Consider the following 23,568-nt stretch of genomic DNA (forward strand, 5'->3'; position numbering starts at 1 on the left):
AGCTCTATTCTCAATATTTTGAAGAATCACCAGTCTGCTTTCCATAGTGGTTAGGGGTGTAGACTCATCAGCCAGGTGCAGATGCACACAGGCCTGGCTGCACCAGCTGCTGGGCTGCATCAGGAAATGGTCTCTTGAGGTCAAGCAGCAGCCAAGAAGCTAGAGATTTATTCAGACAAGGTGAGCAAAGGGATATGTGGGGCATTGTGGGGCCCCAGCCAGCCTTTTCTCCTTCTGGTGATCAGGAAAGGCTTCCTAGAAGTGGCGGGAGGGAGCACCCAGCAAAGTCCTTGTAGGCTGAGGGTACAGCTCAGGACGAGGATTTGCAGGTGGATGTGGGTTAACTGAACGAAGCAGGTGGAGAGTGAATTTCCTAAGAAACAGTAGAGGAGTGAGAGAACTGGGGGATTCCTCCCCCCGCCCACCCTGGTTATTAAAGTCGTGTATGGTCATTGTAGAACACCTGGATACATTAAGAAAAGGAAATGAAGGCCCTGGCTGGTGTGGGCCAGTTGTACCAAAAGGTCACCCATTCGATTCCTGACAATGAGGCTCCAACCCCAGTAGGGGGCATGCAGGAGGCAGCTGATCTGATGTTTCTTTCTCACATTGATATTTTTCTCTCTCTTGATCTCTCCCTCCCTTCCTCTCTAAAGTCAATAAAAAAAAAAAAAAATCAGGAAGACACCCATTGTCCCACCACAAAAAGGAAACCCCTCAATCATTCTGGTGTGGGTATTTTTTCCTCAGTTTAAATTTTTTTTGTATGCACAGTTTGCATATTAGCAATCACTTTCTAATCTACTAGTGGCCCAGTGGTCGGCAAACTCATTAGTCAACAGAGCCAAATATCAACAGTACAACGACTGAAATTTCTTTTGAGAGCCAAATTTTTTAAACTTGCACTTCTTCTAACGCCACTTCTTCAAAATAGACTCACCCAGGCCGTGGTATTTTGTGGAAGAGCCACACTCAAGGGGCCAAAGAGTCACATGTGGGCTCGCGAGCCGCAGTTTGCCGACCACTGTACTAGCCCGTTAATAACCTGTTGTCATTTTTTCACAATGAATGATTCACGCATTTTCCCAGGTTACTAAATTCTTCTAATGGGTATATATTACTTCATTTTTGGGACGTGACATGATGTGTACTACCCTGCTGCTGGACATTTAAGCTATTTGTGGTTTTTGGCTATTACAAGTAATTCCAATTTAGTAACTCTGTGCCTGGGTTTCAAGAGCTTACCCCTCTCCCCGGCTCTGTATTCAGGCGCTTGTTATTTTCTTTGGCTAGATTCCCAATTTAGGATTTCTGAGCCAAAGTTAGAAAAACAAGGTTTAGGGTGTTCTTTGAAAGACCAATGGGTTTGGTTTGATTCATAGGAAACCGAGTTGCCATTCTAGAATCTGAGAGACTCAAATGATCAACGTGGCTGCAGGGCTGAGAAATCCTTCTCAGAAACAGAAAAAAACTGGGTATGGGTACATGCTAATATGACTTTAGTCCAAATCTCCCCTTCTTCAATTTTCTTATTCTTTCTTATTCTCTGTATCTTTCCACGCAATACATATACTTGTTCTTTTTCAGGCATATATTCATTTCATTTCATTCATTCATTCATTCATTCAATTTCGTGTTGGCATGTAATGGTAAGCAAAACCAGTATCTCAACTGTCCTCAGGGAGCGAATGGCATAGTACAGGACACAGTAGCAAGGAAACAAACCAACACAATTCAATGGAATGGGGTTAAGAAAATGCCGTGTTGGGAGCCAGGGATGGCTGACGTGTGAAGGATAGTGCCAGGTAGCTAGGTGATATGGGTGATCCAGATAAAAAAACGGGCAGTGCCTCGATCTGGAATCAGGAGACAGCATGGGAAACTTGAAAAAGGTGGGCCATAGAAAAGAAAAGTTCCAACCAGACCCCCAATTTATCTATTCTCAGGTGACATGGAATTGGCATTAACTAAAGAGAAGTCTCCAATGACTTCTTCAAGGATAGACAGTCATTTTTGAAAATACCTTTTTTTGAGATCTAATTCACATACCATAAAAATCCACTCATTTAAAGTGTACAATTTTATGGTTTTAGTATATTTTAAATTGTGCAACTATTGCAACTGATTTTAGAACATTTTCATCACCTCCCAAAAGGAACCCTGTACCCATTAGCAGCCACCCCTTATTCTGTACCCCTCTTCCCCAGTTCTAGGCAACCACAAACCTACTTTCTACTTTATATGGATTTGCCTGTTCTGGACATTTCATATACATTGAATCATACAATGTTTGGGTTCTTTGTGACTGGCTGCTTTCACTTAGCATAATGTTTTCAAATTTCTCTATGTTGTCGCACGAACTAGCACTTCATTCCTTTTCTGGCTAAGTAACATTCCACTGTATGAATAGGCCATATTTTGCTTATTCGTTTGTCAGCTGATAGATATTTGGGTTGTTTCCTCTTTGGGACTATCATGAATAAGGCCGCTGTGAACATTCATGCGTAAACTTTTTATGTGAACATATGTTTTTAGTTCTCTTTGAGTATATTCCTAGGAGTGAAATTGCTGTGTCATATGATAACTCTATGTTTAACATTTTGAGAAACTCCCAAACTGGTTTTCAAAGTGGCTACACCATTTTACAATTCTACCAGCAATGTATGAGAGTTTCAGGATGTCCACATCCTCCCTCATTTGTTATTGTCTGCTGCTTTTATTTCAGTCGTCCTAGATACAATGGAGTCTCATTGTGGTTTTGATTTGCATTTCCCTAATAACTAATGCTGTTGAACATCTCACATGTGTTTATTGGTCATTTGTACATTGTCTTTGGGGAAATATGCACTCAAATCCTTTGCTATTTTTATTTTTATTTTTTAATATATATTTTTATTGTTGACAGTATTACAGATGTCCCCATTTTCCTCTCCTTTGCCCCCCTCCACCAGCTCCTACCCCACCCAGGCTTTCACCACACTACTGTCTGTGTCCATGGGCTGTGCATATAAGTATGTAAGTTCTTTGGCTAATCTCTTAATCTGTTGCCATTTTTAAACTGAGGTATTTATCTTTTCATTGTTGAATTGTAAGAGTTCTTTATATATTGTTGATTTAAGTCCCTTATAAACATATGATTTGCAATATTTTCACCTATTCTGTGTGTAGTCTTTTCACTTTCTTAATGGTACCCTTTGAAGTACACCCATTTTTTAATTTTTATGAAGTCCAATTTATCTAATTTTTCTTTTATCTTTTCTGCTTTTGGTGTCAAATCTAAGAAACCGTTGCTCAGGCTATAGTCCCAAAGACTTACTCCTATGTTTTCTTCTATTAATTTTACAGTTTTAGCACTTACATTTAGCACTTTGATCCATTTCAAGTTAATTTTTATATACAGTACGAGGTAGGGGTCCTACTTCATTCTTTTGCATATGGATATCTAGTTGTCCCAGCATAAGGCACATTTTAGGGTTTATAAATCTTCCAGGAAGGGAAAAAATGTAGCCCCTATTTCTCCATCGTTCCCTAGAAGAGGTTTCCTTCAACCAGCAAGAAACAACTCTGGGGCAGTTCTCTACTGGTGTCAGCAAAGCCTTGGTTCACAGACCTGGAGACCAAGACGGAATCCTCTGTCAGTGGTGGTTTCCATGGCCCCTTCTGCAGTGGAGATTTAGAACTCGTCCTCACCTCCATCACAGGGTCCTGGTGGAGCACCAGGTTAAGTCCAGCATATAAGTGCTCAAGTCAGAGTCATACGCCCTGGTGGGATTTTCTAGAATTTTCTTTCTTTTTTTTTTTTTAACATATTTTTATTCATTTCAGAGAGGAAGGGAGAGGGAGAGAGAAATAGAGACATCGATGATGAGAGAGTATCATTGATTGGCTGCCTCCTGCACACCCCCAACTGGGGACAGAGCCTGCAACCCAGGCATATGCCCCGACCTGGAATTGAACTGAGACCTCCTGGTTAACAGATCGACACTCAACCACTGAGCCACGCCGGCCAGGCTTAAAGTACATCCACTGTGTTCCGAGAGGATTAAAAGTGACCAATGTTCCTAGATCTCCTACTCTACTCCAGGTGTCTTCGGGACAGGTGAAAGACATGGATGGGTTCCCTGATTTCCCGTTCAGTCTGACATTTGGGTTGAGTAAACAAGAGTTCAGGGTTCTCTACATTACCATTATAATTAACGTCTACATCGATGGTGCATTCTTCTCTATTTAAGGCCAGAAACTGAGCTTTCTTATAATAATAATAATAATAATAATAATAATAATAATAGCAATAACATGACAACAGCTGATGTGTATTGACAATTCACGCTGTGCCAAACACTGTGCTTAAGCACTTCACATGCTGGTTCTCATGTAATCCTCACAACAACCCTGAGGTAGGTCCTAGTACCTTTCCCATTTTATGGATGAGAAAACTGAGTATCAGAACAGTTAAGTAACTTGTCCAAGATCAAACAGATGGTTCCTGCGACTCCAAAATCCAATTTCTTTGGTTTGGGGTGGGGGATATTTTTATTTTCTTATTTAAAATTTTTTAAAATTTCAATTATAGTTGACATGTATAGTATTATGTTACTTTCAGGTATACACTACCATGATTAGACATATGTATAACCTACGAAGTGATCATCCCAGTGAGTCTAGTACAGGGGTGGGCAAACTTTTTGACTCGAGGGCCACAATGGGTTCTTAAACTGGACCAGAGGGCCGGAACAAAAGCATGGATGGAGTGTTTGTGTGAACTAATATAAATTCAAAGTAAACATCATTACATAAAAGGGTACGGTCTTTTTTTTTATTATTTCAATAGTTTTATTCATTTCAAACATTTTAACAAGAAGAATGTAAACACTAATTATTATAATTTGAAACTTCAAAAAATGGAGGAATCATAGCACAATAACATACCTTATATTGAAGATGGCAAAGGCAAAATAAAATTGCCTAACAAAGGAAAGGTACAAAAGCCTTTCAAATTAAACTTAAATATAATAAAATAATTTAAAACTAAAACAAATAGAAAAGAACAAAATGTGTAAACAGTAAATTAAACATTTTCTTTAGTGCAACTTCCAAATTATGCCCGGGATGTAGATGTAGATGGCAATGTAGACTGGGTTGAAAGGTTTTTGGTCTTTAAAACATCAACTTCAGTGGGAACAGTGTTGTTGGTCTCCTTTTTAGCTAATGCTCTGATACTGTGCTCTCCAGGGGCGTGTCTCCCTTCATCACCACGATAACATGTCTACGCATTCCCAGGGTGATGTCGGGGGACACGTCCGCAGGCATTACAAGGAGCCTCTGAAGATTGAGAGGTTGTTCCTTCTACTGAATGGGCAGATATAAATCCGCCCACTCAGAAGAAGGAGCTGCGGCCGTGTTTCCTGACGTTGCCATGTTAACACTGCTGCTGGTGAAGGAGCGGAGGGGAGAGCAAGAGAACCCTCCGCTCTTTCGGCTCCACGGGCCGGATAGAACAGCTGAACGGGCCGGATCCGGACCGCAGGCCGTAGTTTGCCCACGGCTGGTCTAGTACAAAGTTCAACTTCTTAACCGTTTACTTTTATTGATTTAATCTTATTCATGTCTTCACCTTAGGGACTTGGCACAGTCCCTGGGACAAAGTGGGCGCTTAGTTAAATGACAGCACAATAGGTGAGAATGGGCTCCAGGTTCACAGCCTGGGTTTCATCCTCTTTGTCCTCAGTTTCGTCATCCCTAAAATAGACATAGTGCTTTTCTCTCACTCAGAGTTGTTCTGAAGCTTAAATGAAGAGTATCTGACACATAGTAGATGCTCAATAAAATTTAATTTTTATTAACAAGCCTTAAAAGCAGTTAAGAGGTTGAATCTTGGCTCCCAAACCTTACTGATCATATGACCTTTGACATGTTATTTAATCTCTCTGTGCCTGTATTTTCTCATCTGTGAAATGGGGAGAATATTAGAATCCACCTTATAGGGCTAAAGTTATGTTCGTAAAGTCCATAGAAGAAGTGCCTGCCACATAGTCCCACCTCTGAGTTAGCTAAGATTATGTGGGCAATTCACAGAGGATGCTATTCATATAACCTTGAATGAAGGATGTCACCCTTTCTTTGGGAAGAGCCTTACTCCTGGTGTGGTGAGAGAGGAAGGGGTTAGCTTCCCAGGCACCCAGAGTAGTACAATCCACCCAGGAGTCCAATGGCATCGGAGATGATGTGAGCAAATCGAGCAACAAACCCAGTCTAATCGGGCATGACCAGCAGACCCTCAGGTGGTTAAAGAACAGGGTCTCTACAACCATCTCCTAGCACTGGTGTGCAAAGGGATTCTGCGTATCCAGGGCACAGAACAAGTGGTCAAGCATAGGACATCACACGGCAGGGATTTTTGTCACTTTGGCGCATTACCATATCCTTGTCTACAATAGCACTTGTAGTAATTTGCTTCAACAAATTTCCACACACGTGGAGGTGTAAAGCAGCACAAGTTTATGCTTACATTTCTGAAGGTCAGCAGTACAAAATGAGTTCTATGGGAATAACACGAAGGTGTCAGAAGGAAAGCTTCCTTCTGGAGGCTCTAGGGGAGAGTCTGTTTGCTTGACTTTACCAGCTTCCTCATTCCTTGGCTGATGGCTTCACATCACTTCACATCACATCACCCTTTTCCCCCTCCTTCCATAGTCACCTCACTTTCTTCCCTTCTATAGTCAAGTCTCCCTCCGCTTCCCGCTTATAAGGCCCCTAATGTGTACATTTAGGGTCTGCCGGAAAATCCTGGATAATATCCCTATCATAAAATCCTTACCTTGCCCTAGCCGGTGTGGCTCAGTTGGTTGAGCATTGTCCCATGCACCAAGAGGTTGCCAGTTCAATTCCTGGTCAGGGCACATGCCCGGGTTGTGGGCTTGATCCTCAGTGGGGGACATGCAGGAGGCAGCCAATCGATGGTTCTCTCTGATCCATGTTTCTCTTCCTCTCTATCTCAAATCAATAAAAACATTTAAAAATAAAAGAATTAAAAAAAATCCTTAACTTTATGACATCTGCAAAGTCCCTTTTGCCCTAAAGGTGACATTCACAGGTTCCAGGAATTAGGACCTGGGTGTGTTTGGGGGCTATTATTCAGCCTACCTCAAGCAGTTCTTAATGCACCCAATAAATACTTGTGAGTGAATGCCTGAATATTAGCCATTTAGTATTGTTATTGACATCTTCTCGGCAGCCTCCCCGTCTTCAAGCCTTGCCCAAACCTCACCCAAATCTTACCTTCATTGAATATTTCCTTAACCTTATTGTAACATTGCAACTTGCTTCCTCCATCACACCTCCTAATCCCTTTATCCTGATTGACTTCCTTTCTTCCCCCTCCTACCAGCCCTTTTTGCCTTCTGACATAATGTACAATTTATTTATTACACTAAGGGGTATTTGTTCATCTTCCTCACTAGAATATAAGCACAATGATTATATGTGGGACAAGGATTTTTCTCTGTTTTAGTCTCAGATATATCCTAGGGGTCTAGAACAGTGCCTAGCACATAGTAGCTGCTCAATACACGTGTTGAACGAGTGTGTGAATGACCTTAACAAGTTTCCTTCCAGCAGCAAGTCTGGTTCTTTATCTTTCACGCCTGATCTTGGCTTACATGACAGTGAAGGTATTGCCCGTGGTGAAGCCAGTTGATTCTAGATAACTATGTGTTATCCTATTCACGAGTCTCCACCCTGTTCCATTAACACGCTGGCAATTTTCATCTCTAAAACACAGATGACCTCAATTTTGATTTCCACCAAAATTTTCCAAAAGCTGGTAGGGAAAAGGATGGCTTGGCTTTGGATATTTATTGAAAGATAAACTTTTCAGAATTGAGATGATTGCAAAGTTGGGAGTGTAGGCTGTCCCTGGCTGAAGTTGCTGAGGTGTGCTACGTTGGATGTACTGTTTCTACTACTCTGCCTGGAGCTAATGAGTTTGTGGTTTCTGCAGTTGGTCAGACTCAGGATGTCTGCTGTAGAGGGGTCTTGAGCACCTGAGGGGGCATGGTAGAGGGTCTTCAGGGTGCCCATGGGCTTCCTGAAGTTGCATGTGAATTTATGTGTGTATGTATGTTAGGAGAATCGAGTCCACAGCTTGTATCGGTTTCTCAACAGGGAAAGTGAAGAACTTCTGCCCTGCCCCAGCTGTGTGGATTCTGGAATTTTATGACCCATGACATGTAGCTCAATTAGCAGGCTGCACACAGCTCAGAAAGGAAAGCCAGTAATCTGAAAGGCATGTCCCCTTCCCCTCATCCTCACCCCCTAACAAGTCCCCAAGTTATTGTGTTAAAGATGCTGAACCAGGTACAGTTTCAAGTTGACCAATCTCAGTTTTGGCAAGACTCTGGGCATTTCTTGAGGCCTCATTTTTTTCTCAGAGGCAAAATTGAGATGGCTCTACTTTCTTTGATTTTTGTGTGAATACAGAAGTGCTTCAAGGGTACAAAATGCCATAGAATTGCAAAGTATTAGTGACCAAGGGAATATGTGCCTTTTTTTTTTTTTTTTTTTTTTTTTGCTATGGCAACAGACTGGCTTGTTCTCTACTCCATCCATCCGTCCACCCATCCATCTGTCCCATGAACATTCATTTCTTCACAACATGCATAAAAGCTACTGTGTATATGACAAAAGCTTTATGTAAAACACTGATTCTCATAAACCTCATAAAATCACGAATACTAGTAAACTCATGTTCAGAGAGCTCAGACCATTTGTTCAAACTCACACAGCTGGAAAGTGATTGAAAACCGAATTCTGCCTGATTCCAACAGTCATGCTTATCATCACCCACCAGAACATTCCTAAAGACAGAAGAGAGAGAGCCATCTAGCCTAGGAGGAAGGGTCTACCAAACATAGTACCTTGAACTTTGTTTTACCTAAAATGCATGCATGTAACAGATGATATGTTATGGAATTGTAACTTGCCCACACTTGCAATAAATTCCTCAGCAACCTTTTTTTAAAAGTATTTTTTATTGACTTCAGAGAGGAAAGGAGAAGGAGAGATAGAAGTATCAATGATGAGAGAGAATCATTGACCGGCTGCTTCCTGTATGCTCCACACTGGAGATCGAGCCCACAACCCAGGCATGTGCCCTGACTGAGAAACAAACGGTGACTTCCTGGTTTATAGGTTGATGCTCAACCTCTGAGCCATGCCAGCGGTTGAAGTACAAGTGATGCTTTGGGACGGGGGTGTACCCCAGTGTAGCTCTCTGCTACAATGCCCACCACACCCCCCATTTCCCATATCAGATGTTTGTTGCTTATGTTTGAGTATTATCTTCTGTGTTGGACTAGAAGCTCTTGGAGGGCAAGATCTGAATCTGCTTCCTCCTTTCTCCCTCCCAAGGCCTAGCCCAGTACCCAGAATGAAACCAGTAAACAGATAATTATTGAATTACCGCCTACCCAAGTCAGGTGGCCTGGGAGATACAGACAAGTACGATGTGGTCCCAGCTCTCAAGACATTTTACAATTGGGCTGGAGAGGTCAAGGTTCCAGAATCTGTTTGAAAACAATCTTCCTAAGACTCCTGGTTGGGACTGTGATACAGCAATAGAAGAAATGGTCTGTAATTAGACAACAAAGTTTCATTAAATAGGGCAAATTTTGTGAAAAGTGACAACCTGTTCCTCTGGAAAGGTAGCATTGTGTCAATTAAAGAGCACACCTTGAAGTCACAAAGTATAAATTATTGATGATGAAACCACCATTTCCCAAGAGGGAAAAGTGGAAAGCAACTGCTCTAGATGCTATCTGTTTGCCGGGAGGGTCTCAGCCTCTGGTTGCTTGGCCTCTGATGGTCACGTTCGAGACCTTAGCAGTGCAGATAAGCCCATGCTCCTTTTACCAAACTTGGGTAGGTTCTGGGTTTATTAGACTCCATTCTAGTCATCAAATATGAGCTCACTGTGATGTGATGGGATAAGTAATTAGTAGCTCACAAACTTTGCAATGAAGCAGGGAGTCAAAATCCTGATTCCTCAATGAATCAGCTGAGGGACATGGGACAGAGTTCCAGCTGACCGAGCCTTGGTTTTTTAAACCATAGCCTGGAGATCCTAGTCCTTACCTTGTAAATTGCTGTAAAGATTCGTTGGGGTAATGGACATAAAGCTCCCTGCATAGAGAACTGCACTAGGACCTACACAGGTGGGTACTAGTCCCAGTGGCAACTGTAGAAAAATTAAGGAAGTGATCTATGATTTAGCTGATAAATGTCATTTGTATGATGGTTATAACTACTTTTTATTGTTTTTTTAAGCAAACAATTACTGAGCCCTTACTATGTGCCTGAAACTGTGTTGAACAATTGCACCTGGATAATCTCATTTATTCTGCACAAAACCATCCATACCAGGATCCACAATTATTGCCACTGAGGAACCTGAGACTTGGTTGGCCGTTTAAGGAACATGCCCAGGGTCACAGAGCTGGAAAGTGACAGAAGCGGGGTTCAAACCTAGCAGTCTGGCTCCAGAGGTAGACTTCAAGGCACCAACAATGGTATAGAAAGGAACCAGGAGAGGCTTCACAGAGGTGGTGCTGGAGCGGTGAGCAGACTTTCAGACAGTGTCATGGGAGGAATTCAGGCGGAGGGAAAAGCAGAGACAAAGAGCTGGCAGGATGAACAGCTCGCTCTGCTCAGGAGTTCAGGTGTCTGTGCAGGGGCTGTGGGATGGAGGATGGAGGGGTCTAGAAGATGAGGGTCGGGATTGAGGAGGGGCCAGATGGTGGGACATCTCATGTACCAAGTACAGGGACTAGGACTTTTACCTGGAGGACATGGTGGCCAGTGAAGGACGAGAAAGACAGGATCACTGGCATGTAGGAAATGTCATCTCTCTGCTTGTGTTCAAAGAGAAAATGACTCTGGGCAGCACATGTGAATAATTAGGCCATCTCGTATTTTCCAACTAAATTACTACTTTCTGGATGTTGTTTATGTGCAAGTCTCACCCTTTCCTTTGCTGGCCAGTGAGTGCCTTAAATGTTGACTCTAATTGCTTTTGTTCTCCCACAAGTGCTTGATATGCGGTAGGCGATTAAACATTCTGTTAAATGCATAAGGGATTAAAAGAATGAATGAGTCTCTGAAAAACTGAATTTTGAGTTGTTGTTGTTGTGGGTTTTTTTTAAGAAATGCATACATTTGAGGTGGATCATAGACCTAAATGTGAAAGAGAAAAGAAAAGCTTAGAAGAAAGCATAGGAGGATAGTATCATGATTGCAAAGATTTTTAAACAGAACTCACCATAAAAGAGAAGGTTGAGCCCTGGCCAGTGTGGCACAGTTGGTTGAGCTGAGTCCCATGCACCTAAAGGTCACTAGTTTGATTCCCGATCAGAGCACGTGTCTGGGTTGCAGGCTCGATCCCCAGTAGGGACATGGAGGAGGCTCGCTGCTCCAGCACCACCTCTGTTTTCCTTTCTCTCCTTTCCTCCCTCTCTCTAAAATCAAGAAATATTTTAAGAAAGAGAAGGTTGATAAATCAAACTTCATTAAAATTAATTTGAAAGAATATATGCATCCCTATGTTCATTGGAGCGTTATTTACAATAGCCAAGATTTGGAAGCAGCCCAAGTGCCTGCCCATCAGTAGATAAGTGGATAAAAAAAGCTGTGGTACATTTACACAGTGGAATACTTTTCAGCCATAAAAAAAAAAAAAAAAAAAGACAGCATGGCTGGACCTGGACAGTAGTATTCTAAGTGAAATAAGCCAGTCACAGAAAAACAAATACCATATGATTTCACTTATATGTGAAATCTAATGAACAAAATAAACTAAGAAAACAAAATAGAAACAGACTCATAGATACAGAGAACAGACTGACAGCTGTCAAAGGGAAAGGGAGTTAGGAGGTTGGGAGGAAAAGGTGAAGGGATTAAGCAAAAAACAAAACTCAGAGACACAGACAACAGTATGGTGATTACCCGAGGAAAAGGGGATGGGGGAGTGGAAGCGGGGAAAGCAGGAGATAAATGGTGATGGAAGGAGACTTGACCTGGGGTGATGAGCACACAATACAAAAAACAGGTGATGTGTTATAGAATTGTAAAACTGAAACCTATATAATTTTATTAACCAATGTCACCCCAATAAATTCAATAAAATTAAAAAAATAGTGTCTGTTCATCAAAGACATCATTAGGAGAGTGAAAAGGCAAGTCACAGAATCGGAGGAGAACTTTGTTTCCATATATATAATAAAGCACTCCTACTAAAAATCAAATTAAAATTCAGTTTTTTAAAATGATGCAAAACTTGAACAAATACTTTTAAAAAAGTTATCCAAGTGGTCAAAAAGCATATAAAATGGTGCTCAACATCATTATTCTCAGGGAAATTAAAATTAAAACAAGATATCACTTCACACATACCAGAATGGTAATTAAAAGACTGACACCACCAATTACTTAAGGATGTGGAGCAACTGGACCTCTCACATGTGACTGGTGGGAGTATAATTGGATACAATCACTCTGGAAAACTGTTTGGCAGGATTTGCTAAAGCTGAACATATGCTCACCCTGTGACCCAGCAACTGAACCTGGGCACAGCTACAAGAGAAAAGAGCACATACATCCACCTGATGACTTGTTTAAGGATGTTCGTACAGCTTTATTATAAGAGCCCCAAACTGGAAACAGTCCAAATATCCATCAACAAAAAATAGATAAATTGTGGCATATTTGCACAATGGTATAGTCCCAGTAATAAAATGGAAGAATTTCAAAGACGCTGTATTGAGTGAGAAAAGCTAAATGCACAAGCAGCAAAATGGAAGAATTTCAAAGACATAGTATTGAGTGAGAAAAGCTAAAGAACAATAAAAACTAATCAATAGCAATATTGTCAGAGCAGTGGTTTCCTTTGGGAGGTACTGACTGGAAATGGACCTGAGGGAACCTTCTCGGTTTACTGGAAATGTTTTTTATCTTTATCTGTGAATCACCTGGTGATTTCACAGTTGTATCCATATGGAACAATTTACTGCATGATATATCTCAATAAAGATTTTTTTTTTAAGATTTAAAAAAAGTTGCCCTGGCCAGTGTGGCAATTTGGTTGAGCATTGTCCCATGCACCAAAAGTTTGCCAGTTCGATTCCCAGTCAGGGCATATGCCCAGGTTTCGGGTTCAGTCCCCAGTTGGGGTGCTGACGGGAGGCAACCGACCGATGTTTCTCTCACATCCATGTTTCTTTCTCTCCTTCCCCATTCCTCTCTGTAAAATCATTAAAAAACATTTAAAAATGTTAAAGTTAATTAGTTTCAGGGCATGCTGGCTAAAGAGGTCTAACATATTTCAGAAAATATCAGATGAATTTAAATGTTAAAAAGTAAAATTAAAGGCTGGAGCATGAAAGAAAAGGAATCGAATGAGGTGTTTAAAGGGCTGGAGTAGGAAATTTAAATGTCAGATGGAGTTAGAAAATAAATTAAGTTCACCTAAAGCCTAGCATTAATGTCAGGGAGAAACAAGAAGTGAGGTTGTAAACTAAGACCCGGTGGGGCCCTGACTATAGAGGTGAAGAGACTAGATTTTTTTTACTTGAAAGTAAACTGAAGCTGGGCAAGAATGCCATTAAAAACCAGAATGATGATTGATAATAAACATAACAACACTTAGCATTTATTGAGCACCTACTATACGCCAGACCCTGTTGTCAGCACTACTCCTATCCTCTCATTTAATCCTCACAACCACTCTCTAGAAGTTGTTATGATTACCCCAGTTGTACAGAGGGAGAGACTGAAGAAGGGGAGTAACTTAATCAGAGTCTCCAAGGATAGAAGAAAGAGGGGGGAGGCAGTGAGGAAAACCAATGAATTAAAGAAACTCAAATGACTTCACAGACGTTTAAACAGATCTAAGTGTATTGGCTAGAATTTTAGGGGGAGGACAAAAATTCACTATCTTTTACATGCTTTTGGGTATATAAACAATATCCAACACCCAAATCAAATTTACAGAGTACAAGTGCCAAGTGGTGTACTTTTAGGAAGTGAAATAAAGTTTCTTGCACTGGACTTAGTTTGGAAGACATTATTGGGGCAACCTATGCCCAGAGCTGTTATACTGTAACCTTCTAAGGTTTGGAAGTTTCCTTTCAGGTCCTTTGAATCATTCTTGATAATTCATCTTCCTCTAAGTTGGCAATGTCAGGTTAGACAGCAAGGGGTGAAAAGGTCCAGTAAGCTTTTTCTTTCTCCCTCACCTCCCTCTCTTTCTTCTTCCCCATTCCTCTCCTTTCTTCCTCCCTACCTTCCTCCCTCTCTTTCTTCCTTCCTTTCAGTATATTTATTGAGTACATATTATATCCCATGCATTATTTTAAAGGCTGTGATAAACAAAATAGTTCCTGCCAGACCTCATGAAACCTATAGTATAGTAGGAAACACATTACATAGACATGTATAATATTAGGTAGTAATTAAATGCAGTGAAGAAAAATGGAACAGGTTAAGGGGAGGCATTATACAGGATAGGTGAAGGCCTTTCTGATGAGTTGACATCTGAGCTCTGATCTAAGTAGAAGAAAAGAGCAAGGTATGAGAATGAGGAAAGAAACTTTTGGGCTGAGAAGTCAGCTGGTGAAAGGCCCTGGGGTGGGCATATGCAAGGCCTATTCAAGGAAGAGCAAAAACGCCCTTTTGGTTAGTGCACACTGAGGGAGGGGAGTGTGTTAGGAAACAAGGTCACAGAGGGAAGTTCAGGCCAGATCCTGTAGGACTCTGTAAGGATGGTAAGGACTTTGGATTCTTTTTCTAAGTTTGATGGGAAACTATTGAGGGTTTTGCACTGGGGGATAATTTAATCAGATTAACTTGATCTGATTAAGGGGCAAGAGGAGAATCAGGGAGAGCAGCTAGGAGGCTGGGTGGAGTTAATTAGCGTCTGGACCAGGGTGGTACTGGTGGAGGTTGTGAGACAGGCAGGATTCAGGAGACAGTCTGTAGGAAGAGCTGCAGGGTTTGTTGGTGAATTGGATGAAAGGTGTGAGAGACATAGGTCAAGAATGTCCTTAAGTTTCTGTCCTTTGGTGCTGCCATTTATTTGGGGAATGATTAGGTTTAAGGGGTAAAATCAGAAGTTTAACTCTGACATGTTAAGTTGCAGGTGTTTATTAGACATTCAACTGAAGATGTCAAGTAGGCTATTGGTTATACCAGCTTAAAGTTTGGTGGGGACTTTGGAAAACAACTTCTTAAGTAATCCCTTATGGATAGAAAAATCTCAGTTCTCCTACCCATTAACATTATTCATTTGGCAAGTATTTACTGAGCACCTAACTATGTGTCAGGCACTGTGCAGGGTGCATCGACTTAGACAGAAATAGTCACTACCTTCATTACAACTTAATTAGTTCACTGGTTTCTGAGACACTTCTCTGAATATTGTATGAATATAAAGAAGCAACTAAAGAGTTATAAATACTGAGATGTTCTCTGACTCAGCAATTTGGAAGAGCTTAGATTTTTGGAAAGAAATGAGCTATATATAGATTTGGATAAATGGCAGATTTACCCCAATAAAATATATGAAGACCGCCTTAAAATGAATCAGAAGAGACTGTCTCAACCAAATTAATGTTTACCAAGCGTGAACTTGGTGTAATGGAAAAGCTTACAGGGCTGGAAGGCAGAAGCTTTAGGCCTGTCTGTTCTGCCCGATGAGGTCACATGTATGACCTTGAACAAGCTGTTTGCTCATCTTAAGTTTTCACTTCAATAAAATGAATCCATTGGATTTGATGACTTATAAAGAGCTTTCAAACTATTCATTTTTTTCCTTTGTATTAGTTCTTTTACTGGATTCCCATTCCTCTTTCTAACATTTATCCTATCTAATGAAGAGGGAATATGCTAATTGACCATTACTCCATCACAAAGATGGCTGCACCCACAGCTGAAGCCAAGTTCCCATAAGGAGCCTTAACGAGCAATCAGCAGGGACCTGAGGTGCGCTTCCTGTCCTGGTGTTGGGCTAGGGGACCTCAGGCTGCTCTCCCTGCCCCAGCGCCAGGCCAGGGGACCTCAGGCCATGCCCCCCACCAGGTGGGGCTTGACAGGGGACTTCCGGCCACGCCCCCACCCTGGCACCAGGCGGGGGGACCTCAGGCTGCACCCCCGTCCTGGTGCTGGGCCAGGGGACCTGAGGCTATATCCCCTGCCCCGGCAGGGCTTGACAAAAGTGGCCAGGTCTGGATCTAGCCCAGGGGTGGGCAAACTTTTTGACTCGAGGGCCACAATGGGTTCTTAAACTGGACCGGAGGGCCGGAACAAAAGCATGGATGGAGTGTTTGTGTGAACTAATATAAATTCAAAGTAAAGGAGTGGAGGGGAGAGCAAGAGAACCGGATAGAACAGCTAGATCCGGCCCGTGGGCCGTAGTTTGCCCATGGCTGATCTAGCTCAATGGGGGTGAGGGGGTAGCTGGGTCTGGGTCTCACACGATTTTGAGGCGCATGTGGGTGGGCGGGCGGGGACTTGACTCTGGGTCCCGTGGCGCGCCCCAGACTCTGACAGGAGGAAGGTTTTCATATACATTTTACTAATTTTCTTTCATCTCTGACACTTCTATTATAGAGAAAGGGCAAATAGCAATATTAAATTATTTCCTCTAGTTAATCCCCTTTTAATGTGCACGAATTTCGCGCACCGGGCCACTAAAAAATAAAACCCCAAACCCCAGGGTGATTCTTCTCTTCTTTGGGGGGTCATTTTTTCAAAGCAAAGCAAAACTGTTCTCTTTTCTTTTTGCAAGTGAAATTGTTTTCTTATTTTTTTTTGATTGTAAAAAATGATACATGATCAGAAAAGCACAGAGAGTAAAAAACCTCTACAATGATACCACTGAGGTAACTATGTTTTCACCATCATTTTATCTGCAATATATACCATATAGCAGCAGGTGCTTAATATCTGTTGAATGAGTGACTACTGTTAATATCTTGTGAACATCCTTTGGACCAAAAACAAATAAAACAAAACAAGTCCTATTTCTGGGGGTTGTTTAGCCTCTAAACCAGAAGGGGACAGTTATAGTCACCAGAGACTGAAACTGCTGGGATGATATCAGATCTCTTAGATTATATGTTTCACAATAGCTGGTGTTTTACATCTATGGAATGTTGAGAGACAATAACACCAAATACACCATTCTGATGGCCATAAACAATATCAAACCCAGCTCAGTTTGAGCAATATCAAGAAAGGCTGCAAAACAGTCCATTGCCTAACCAGGAGTGGCTCCTACAGCAGATGGAAGGGTAGGTTCTGCCCCTCTCTGCAAAATCCTTCTTCCTTTCCTACGGCACTAGGTTGAGTTTTCTTGGGGCACCTGAGTTCAACTCAACAATTTCTATTGAGAGCTTAGCATCCCTTTGATTGTTAACTCCCTTCTCAGTAAACCAAGATGGGTTTCTGATTACCTCTGGGAATGAATTAAAACCAGATCCTGTCTGCAGACATATGCTGCATCTTTATTTCCCAAATGGAATTAGTGGCAAATTTTGGAAAAAACTGGGACATCCAACATGTGAATCTGAATGTTCAGATCTCTTAAAAAATTGCTGGATTTGGCATCACTGGGCATGTGCAATCAGCTGAGAAGCATCCTCCCACTTGAGACGGGTGTGTGTCCTTCAGCTCCCTGTAATCCCACCTACCCCTATTGTGTTATATCCTGCCTCTCCTGCTCAGTTACTCAACTTGCTACCTCTAATTACCTAAAAGAATGAGGGGGCACCCTCTAAGCACTCTGGAGAAGCACAAACCAACTTATAAACCGGTTAATTACAGTGTAGTGAAGTCAGCGCAGCACAGAACACATGAACGTGGCCTAGCATGGGGACTCTGCCATGAAAAGCTGGTTGGAGGTTCCCTGAAGGTCATTTGAGCTGGGTTTTGAATGTGAGTTATTCAGGCAAGTGGGTTGGTGGGGAATACTGCAGTGAGGGTGGTATTGAAAGCATATACAAGTTCTTCTGCTCATTAGCTGCCTGTTGCATGGGTAACCCTCTCAAGCCAGCAACTACCTTGCACCTGAGTGATGCTGGTCTGTCTACAACCCGCTAACCAGGCCCTCTCATTCCTTCCTTCTGTCAAAACATCAGAGAAGGTTCATCCCTGTCAGGAAGGGCCTGCCTGACTAATCCCCACTCACCTCTTCAATTAAGGCAACACTTCCATTCCGGGATAACTGGTTACCTGAGGGTGATTCTGTTATTTGAGCTCTTTGTTTTGTTTTGGAACCTCTGACATCTGAAGAGTAGACCAGCATGCCAAGCAATGAATCAATAAGAATTCATCAAATGTCTACATGGTATAGAGAACTCTCTCTGTCCTGGGTATCATTTTGACCTTAAAAACAACCCAGCTGAGAAAAAACGACAAACACAAATAAACTAAAAATACAGAATGCGATTCAGAAAACATTTATTAATTGCCTGGTATTCACAGATTTTTAGATTCCTCCATCTACCGGCCCTCGCCAGTGTGGCTCAGTTGGCTGGAGTGTTGTCTCATGTACCAGAAGGTCGTGAGGTCATGGATTCGATTCCAGGTCAGGACACATATAGGAGGCAACCTACTGATGTCTCTCTCTTGCATACCGATGTCTTCTTTCTCTTTCTCTCTCTCTCTCTCTCTCTCTCTCTCTCTCTCTCTCCCTCCCTCTCCTCCCTTCCTCACCCTCTAAAATCAATTAAAAAATATTAACCCCTCCATCCAACATTCACTGAGCACTACTTGGCACTGTATTTGGCACTTGGAAACAGAGACACACTAAAATATACAAGCTAGCAGGTGACATGAATAAATAAACTCATTACAGTAAGTTTCCTGCCAAAGCAATGTTCAAAACACAGCAACAACTTGGAGAACAGAGTGTTGATTGCTCCCTGGGATACTGGGCAGGTATCACGGTGAAGAAAGGCTTGAGTTGCTTATCTCGTTTTTTCCTGCTTATGACATTTTACAACATACTCAAACATACAGAGACTAGTACAACAAATTTCCATGTACCCATAACCCGGCTTTAACAACCAATCACCACTTTTGATTCACCTATACCCCCACCTGCTTCCCTCCATCCCTTCCTTTTGTTTTGAGCTAATGCTAAACATTTTTGTCATTTCACCCATAAAAATTGAGCTGTGTTTGAAGAAGGGACTATAAATTTCTATATTTTTAGTTTATTTGTGTTTGTCGTTTTTTTCTCAGCTGGGTTGTTTTTAAGGTCACTGGTAGCATCCTTTTTCTCATCTATCCTTTTGCCAGTGGCTCTAGAGGAGTTATATACTCCGATTCCTACCAGCAACTGCAAAGCCTTGGCTAATTCAGGGTAAAGACCCAAGACTTTATCAGAGCCTTTGGCTGAAAGAAAAGACGGAGAGAGAACCACATCCCGTGAGAACCACATCTCGCCTTATCTTGAATGAGGATCACATTCTTCTGGTCCTTGGTCCTCATAAAATTGCTATTTCTTTAAAGCTTATTGAGTACCTGTTTGTACGAAATGGTGACTACATTCCACATTCCCATGTGCCCTTAGCAGCCTACGGGCAAACCTCAGACAGTATAGGGCTTGCCTTAAAAGCCAAGCTGACCCAGAGTTGCTTCCTGTCACAAATGAATGTCTGGCCTCTCTCGCTTCCGCCTCTTCAGTGTTCCCCCCCTCTCTCTGAAAGGTCCCAACATCCATGCAGTTACTCAACCCAGAACATTATCCTGGACTCCACTTCCCTCACAATTCTATCTACTCTTTTAAAGCCATCCACTATTGTCCACAGCCATCATCAGCCTTCCATCTAGGTCACCATTCTCTTCCCTCAAGTACTGCAATATATAAGCATCATTCTGTCTCTGGAGCACACACACACATATTCTCCATGCAGCGGCTGAGTGATCTTTATAAAAAACAACTGCAACCCGCTCAAAGCCCTTTCATGTTTCCTAACACCTACAGGAACCAAGACCAACTAACTTCCTTACCACAGCCAAGGAGGCCCTGCAGAATTTAAGACCTGCCGCTTACTTCTCCAGCTTCATCCGCTACATCTCCTCCCTAGGCCGCAACCAAAACGCTCTTTTCAGAGCCTGTTTTCTCGCGTCTCTGCTCTTACTTGGGAAGCGGCTTTTCTCTCAAACATGATGAAAACTACACCTACTGCGTCCTTGCTTACATGCTAGTCCACAACACTAAGAAGTCATCATCTTCATCTTGCAGGTGGAGAGGTGAGGATGGGCACCGTGCCCATGGTCACACAGCTAGAGTGGAAGAGCCGAGACTCGGGGGTCCAGAGGACGCCGGCTCAACCACCGAGTCCCAGCCAGCCGCACAGCCCTCCAGCGTCGCAGAGATCCCTCCCGGTGATGGACAACCTCTGACGGCGCGGGGGTGGCGACCAGAGGGCCCTACAGGGGAACGACGCTTCTGATTGGCTGCCTCCAGCGATGGCGGGCGAGAGGGAGGGAACAAGAGCGTGGGGGCGTCGCGGAAAAATGACGTAATGCAGAGGCTCCTTAAAGGTACCGGCCCCTCGCGCCGAGGATGGCGCAGGCGCGGTCCGAGGGCTCTCGCTTGTTCACGGATCACGGATAGCCGGGCTGGACGGGCGCGCGCGCGCGGGCTGTGTAGACGTGAGCGCGCCGGACGCGGACAGCCCAAGGGGTCCGGCGAGGCGGCGTGGGGAACAGGACTGGCCAGCTGACTAACGGGCGCCGCGATGGCCGAGGGTAGCGCCGTGTGTGACCCTCAGCACGCCGCGCGCTTGCTGCGAGCCCTCGGCTCTTTCCGCGAGGAGTCCCGCTTCTGCGACGCGCACCTGGTCCTCGACGGGGAGGAGATCCCGGTGCAGAAGAACATCCTGGCGGCGGCCAGCCCGTACATCAGGTGAGGAGGGGGCCGGGGGCGGGGCGGGGCCGGCCGGGCGTGGCTCCGGAGTCCCTGTCCATCCTCCTCCCCCCCGCCGCCCCAGCTGCCTGGGTCCCTCCCGGCAGACACCCCTGTTGGGCCCCCGGGACAGCTCCGGTGTCTACGCCCACCCTCAGGCCGAGCCCCATGGGACCCTCGCCCCCCTGTAGATGACCCCGGACCCGGGCCGCAGTCCCTCGGCCTCCTCCGATTCCCACAGCCCAGCGCTCGCCCGGGCCTCCGAACCCCGCAGGCCCCCAGATGCCGTCCCGGACCGTCCCGGGACCCGGACCCGCGAGCAGACCGGGGCCGCGCCCGCGAAGAGCCGCCCCTCGGCCGGGCCCAGCCCGCGGATCCCGGCTGAAGTTTGCCGGCGGCTCGCCTCCAAAGCGACGCGCAGTCGGCGGGGCCCGTGGCCGGTAGCGCCGCTCCCGCGGAGAAGCCAAACAAGCTCCATGCCGGGTGTGGGCTGAGGGAAAACTGTCTTGTACTGGATCTTCTCCTTGGGTTGGCGATCCGACCGCCAAGCCTGAAGTTCTGTCCAATGTGTTTTTTCCACTTCCTTGTGGGAACTGCGTGTAAAAGAAGGGCTGTGCATTATAGACACACACGTTCAAGTAAGCTATAGAGAATTTTAAGACTACTGCAATTCTCAGGATGCAGTTACAACTAGAGGACCAAGAAATTTTAGCGACTCAGAAAGCATTTTAAAACTTCAGTAAAACAAAGCTTAACCTGATTTGCCATTCCAATTAACCTGGTTAAAGGTTGATGAGATAGTGATTAACCAAGTGTATCAGATCTTGCAGGGGAGCTGTTAACTTTCTTACAGCAACTTTCTTGCAAAGTCGATTGCTCTTTTAATAAAAGAGAAAATTGCTAAAAGCTGGAGAAACTTCCCAGTAAGCTGGTTAAATATAGACTAATAGTAGAGAACTCACTAGAATTGACAAGTCAGAAAAAGCAAAATGATGCGTACAGCATTCTTAGTGCTTTGCCTTAGCAGAACTCAGTACCCAAACTACACTTGAACCTTTTCATGAGGAAACATTTGTGCTAACTCACAAGCAGTTCAAATGCTCTTGTAACTTCTCAGGGCTCTTTTGTAAATAAATTTTCACTTTGTGATTTTAAAGGTGGGGTTGTGGTGGGAGTCTGTCAGTAGGGTGTTTAGATTGCCGATATGACAACTCATAGCTGGCATTTCAGAGGTTTGAGCAATCAATCTCAAATTGGAATCAGTGGCCAGAGTCTTCCCGGTATCCAAAGTGTTCCTGTTTGGGGAAATGCTTAGGAAAACAATTCTAGATGCATTATTGTGGTAGTTCTTTATGTGGCATCCAGCCAGCTTAAAAGAAAATTGCAAATCCCCAAACACATGCTCTCTACCCTCTTTTCATGTTTTATTTTTCTCCATAGCACTTACCACTGTAAGATACCCTATATTTTACTCATTTACCTTGTTGCTCTTGCCCAACCACAATGTAAGCTCAGTGAGGCCAGGGATTTTTCTTTTGTTCATTATTGTGTCTCTGGCAGCCAGAAAACAAGTGCCTAGTGGTTTAGCAAATGTGAATGAGGGACTGCCTGCTTTTCTGCCACAGCCAATTAGACATTAGAAGGTGGCTCTGTTACATTTCCCCATCAGATGCTCAGTTATCCCTGACTGAGAAGGATGTGGGAGCTGCTTTCTCCCTCCAGCTTTTACTCTTGCAGCTGTGTGTTGTTGTAGATGGCTTGATCTTGACTTCAGCTCACTAGTCTGATAAGTGAGGGATAAAATGTATCTTCATCTCATTTAATCTTCGATCCATCCTGTGAAGGAATATGTAATAATGCGTTGAACATGTCATAGGTCTGTACATAAGTCTATAAAAGGTGGTAGTATTCTCTGCTGTATCTGCTGAATTATGAAAGCTGGGGTATCCACTTGTGACATGGTGGCACACAGTGAGAATATTTAGTTATATGAAATGCTATTTATTTAACATAGTAATTTAGGTATGAAATATTACTAATCAAAGTAGCGGAGCCAAAAAGGACTTCAGATATCCAGTTCAATTCTGTTGCTTTCCACAACAAGAAAATGGGGCTCAGTGGGCATCAGTGACTTGTCTTACGATGAGGTTACTGGTGCTTAGTGGTTGAACTAAGATTAGATACCAAGCTAATGACACCATGTCTCCTACTCGTTTACTATACCAACTTAGAGCATTACTTGTATTTAACTATTCTTTGTGTATACTCTGCTACTTACTGACATATGTTATGATTTCAAGTGCTTATCAAGTACTTTCATATACTGTCTCATTTTGATTTTATGAATTTTAGAAGATGTTTATGAAAGCTGGGGACAGTGAAACAAGGAAGGACTGAGGAAATGAGCCTAGGCTGCTCTGCTTTGGCTCATTAAGTCAGAGAAAAGGGGCCTTGGGAACAGGTTCAGGGAGTTTGTCTGGGACAAATTGCTGCTGCCCATCATGGGGTCTTAAGAGTTTAGGAGGTGCATGCCCGTGGGGGGAAAAAGGTTGAGGGGCAGCGTGGGCGTGCTCTTGGGAGGAAGAGCGCACCTTGATTTTCAT

The 23,568-nt window shown here is 43.4% G+C and overlaps 2 protein-coding genes across 2 annotated transcripts in view; one reads left to right on the forward strand and one right to left on the reverse strand.

Moving 5' to 3' along the window:
• SNRPA (small nuclear ribonucleoprotein polypeptide A) overlaps positions 1 to 23,568 on the reverse strand; it is a 752,186-nt gene that overhangs the window by 548,058 nt on the left and 180,560 nt on the right. The window lies entirely within an intron of this gene.
• Positions 20,582 to 23,568, forward strand: part of GAN (gigaxonin) — a 60,070-nt gene continuing 57,083 nt past the window's right edge. Inside the window, exon 1 of the mRNA XM_080645755.1 lies at positions 20,582 to 20,965. Coding sequence (XP_080501881.1) covers positions 20,799 to 20,965 — 167 coding nt within the window. The 5' untranslated portion in view covers positions 20,582 to 20,798. The remainder of the gene's footprint in view (positions 20,966 to 23,568) is intronic.

Source organism: Plecotus auritus (assembly GCF_963455305.1).
Source record: "Plecotus auritus genome assembly, chromosome: 10".
Lineage (NCBI taxonomy): Eukaryota > Metazoa > Chordata > Mammalia > Chiroptera > Vespertilionidae > Plecotus > Plecotus auritus.